This window comes from Limulus polyphemus, unplaced genomic scaffold (assembly GCF_000517525.1).
Source record: "Limulus polyphemus unplaced genomic scaffold, Limulus_polyphemus-2.1.2 Scaffold7440, whole genome shotgun sequence".
Classification (NCBI taxonomy): Eukaryota; Metazoa; Arthropoda; class Merostomata; order Xiphosura; family Limulidae; genus Limulus; species Limulus polyphemus.
This window is the reverse complement of record NW_013673050.1, coordinates 27,523-31,306: the sequence shown is the minus strand read 5'-3', so window position 1 is coordinate 31,306 and position 3,784 is coordinate 27,523. Positions and strand designations below refer to the sequence as shown.

The window sequence follows — 3,784 nt, the reverse complement described above, 5'->3', positions numbered from 1 at the left end:
TATTAATGTAGGTGATTGTTGTTAATGATGTTATCTACACATTACAAGTATCCTTTATTAATGTAGGTGATTGTTGTTAATGATGTTATCTACACATTACAAGTATCCTTTATTAGTGTAGGTGATTGTTGTTAATGATGTTATCTACACATTACAAGTATCCTTTATTAGTATATGTGATTGTTCTTAATGATGTTATTTACACAATACAAGTATCCTTCATTAGTGTTTATAATGTGTTTTACTCACAAGTAGCTTGTATTAGTATAGATGTTTAGGTACTTGGAAGATTACTAGTTAATATTTTCATAATGTACATAACTTTGAATGAGTTTAATTTCTTGTTTTTGAAATTGTATATTTTGACAAGAAGAAAATGAGAGAAGTATTTCATTCTTGATTGTTTTTATGGTAAACCAGTGAATAGTATTTTGTTCTTGGTTTTCAGATATTTTTGTGCATCCCACCTACTATATGTATATCAGCTTGAAGGTAGTTGTTTAGACAAAACTTAATAGAGGGTTTCAAAACATGTTCTTAGATTCATTAATGTTGTTGACTTTCAGCTTACAGACAATGGAGTTGCTGGATCAGTACGATGTCTTCCTCGTTTGAAGTACTTAGGAGTTCAAGGTTGCAAAAAATTAACCAACAGTACATTGGGTGCACTGAGTCAATCCTGTCAACTGTTGCAATACTTAGATGTTTCTCTGTGCCAAGGAATGTCTTTGGAAGCAGTAGAGGCCTTAGAAGTGACCATGTCTCGGCTTCATACTGTGCATAAAAGGCACGTTCCCTCTATTAGGACTGGTGATAGGTCTGAGTACATGTAGGGATGTGCCATGTATAAACTATAGAAGATAAAACTGAAAAAATTACATGATCTTTTCATGTCAAAAATTCTATTGATACCTATCAGAAATGTTCTTGAAAGATAATGAAGTTAAATAAACATGTTGGAACCATCATCTCAGTTGATAAGTATTAAGTCAGGGCAAGTAAAGAGTGTTAAAAACTACTCTAGGTCACTGGTTTTCAGATTTTTTTTTTATGTTGATAGAACACACTGTAATTTGTACACTATGCTGTTGCTTCTGTAATTATGGAGTCATAGTACAGATTAATATCCAGTTGTCTGGACTAGTAAAGAAACCAGTCCAGGGTAGATACAGAAAAACATTTTTTATGAATACTAATATTGAGTAATTTGTTAGAAGTGTCAGTATGATAAAATATTGGATACCTGCGTTTTATCTATCTTATAATAGGAGGATGAGATGTTTTAACATTGAGTTAAATTATACTTTAAGTTAATTGAAAATAACAGATAATAATAATAACCTGATAAAAATATCTAACTTAGGTGTGTATTTAAAACAATGTATCATATGAGACTAATGAGGTTAATCATCTCTCAAAGAAGCACACAAAACACTAGCCCAGCATTCTGTCTACAACAAAGTCAGCCTGAAATTGGTAGGAAACTGTTGATCTGTTTAAAAATTACATCAGTTTGTGATTATGTGAATTGTATGGATAATCTCGTTTTTTGTGTTCTTATTTTGAAAACCTAGTCCTTGTTGTACATGTAACATCAAATTTGTTTTGTCTATTATCATTTTAAAGTCGTACCTCAAAAACAAGAAAGCAAGCTATTTTAACAAGATAAGGATTTTTATATTTGTTTAGGCTGTGATTTTTTGTGAAAAGAGCTGTACTTTGGTCCCAAATTAGCCCTAGATGCAATCCTATGAATATAATGTGTTGAAATACTCCATTTACTATGTACAGTGACCTTAAAGCTGGACATTTAACTTGGTTAATTGACATAACTGATTACATGTGGGCATTGATTACATCAATTAGTTCAAGTAAAATAACTGATTAATCAAAAATCCTTCAACTAATTGAAATTAACATTTCAAATTATTACTGTATTTGATTATTCCATCTATCCAATTAATAGGAATAGTCATTATGATTTATCATTGTTATTTTTGATTAATTTATGGTTGTTCAGTTTAATTTTTTAATGTAACAATTCATGATAGTAAGTAACTAATCGAATTATTACTAGTTTTGATTATTTCAGTTATCCGAGTCTTATGTGAGAATAATCAATTAGTTGAATGTAATTGACTAGTGAGCCTGATGATTATCTGATTAGCAAGTTCCATTAATCACTCAGCTCTAACAGTAGTGATCTTGTAATAAGTCAAATATCGCAACTTTAGTTTTTAATCAGCTTTTGTATTGTTAGTAGGTAATTTTAATTTGTTCAAAAAAACAATTTCTCATGTATATAGCTTGTTCAAGTGTGAAAAACTGTATGTAAGTTAAAACTTGGATGGAAATTGTTGTTAGAATTTTCTATCAGAATAGTTCTTTAATGCTCTTTCTGAAGAAGACAAAGTGATCTTTCTACAAGTTCAGTTTAAAAAGACAAAGTGATCTTTCTACAAGTTCAGTTTAAAAAGACAAAGTGATCCTTCTACAAGTTCAGTTTAAAAAGACAAAGTGATCTTTCTACAAGTTCAGTTTAAGAAGAAAAAGTGATCCTTCTACAAGTTCAGTTTAAAAAGACAAAGTGATCCTTCTACAATTTCAGTTTTGAAAGTGGAAAATTGTTCAAGGGGTATGACACTTGTTCTTTTTTTTCAGCTCAAAGATAAATAACATTGAAGTTGAAAATAAGCACAAAAGAAACAAGGTTGTTTGTATCAAGTGTGTAATTAGGGAAGAATCTTGTTGGTTTATATCTTTTTCATGTTTAAAACCCAACACTGTATGTGATTCTATTGATATTCGAATGCTTTGCCTCTGAGAAAGGAAGCCATATTTTAAATCATGTCTAAACAGAATTGTCAGGCTTAGTGTAAATAGAGCTGATTATACGTGTCTTACGCTTCACACAGGCTGAAATAGACACTGCAGGCTATAAAAAAAACATTATTATTATTGGAGAATGAAATGTAATTGATAAATATTGTGACTAGGTGCTATTGGAAATATCCTGAGCAAATTATTTGTGAACTTCTAATTTCCCAGAAGACAGCATTCAATATTACAAAATATATGTTGAATACGAAACTCTTCTAACCTAGACATTTCCATCAAATAATGCTTCATTATACAACCTGGTAATTCACTTTAGCAACACTGGCCAATCTTGAATTCTAAATAGAGTATCAAAGAAATAAAGTTATTCTTTGTTTTCAAATGCTTGGTAGTGGTTAATTTCTGATAAAGGTTTAACATGTACCAGTTTTTTGTGGGTTTCATTATTCACCTACATACATTCATCTCTTTGTTTAAAACTAATTACACACCAACATCCACATTATGACCAAGTGGGAGCTAATGCTTCAAGAAGTGTCAACTTTGATCAACCTAGCTAGAGATAAACACTTGTAGAGATCAACACTTTCCTTGCCTTTAGATGTGGAAGACAGCTCATTTTCTCCATATAAACAAACTTAACTTTGCACAGTGAAGTGCTTACATTTTCGTGATTGCATATAATATGAGGTTCATACCCCATATTAGCTTTCATTCTACATTACTATGGATGAGGGACTGCTATCAAAATGATTTGTGGCTGGGGCACTAATAGGCAGCTACTACTCAAAATAAGTAAAATGTAATATATTTTAGTTTATATAAGATCTGGGTCCTACAATCTGGTACCCACTGTTACAAACTATCTTGTTAGATTTCTCCTAGTATTTCTTTCTTTGTGTTCCAAGTTTGTTTGATGCATTACTAGCTGTTCAATGATAACATG

At 30.8% G+C, this 3,784-nt stretch overlaps 1 protein-coding gene across 1 annotated transcript in view; it reads left to right on the top strand.

The window, feature by feature from the left end:
* LOC106474611 (F-box/LRR-repeat protein 13-like) overlaps positions 1-3,220 on the top strand; it is a 10,374-nt gene extending 7,154 nt beyond the window's left edge. Inside the window, exon 3 of the mRNA XM_013935301.2 lies at positions 567-3,220. Within this exon, the coding sequence (XP_013790755.2) occupies positions 567-833 (267 nt within the window). The 3' untranslated portion in view covers positions 834-3,220. The remainder of the gene's footprint in view (positions 1-566) is intronic.
* The last annotated feature ends 564 nt before the right edge of the window (positions 3,221-3,784 follow it).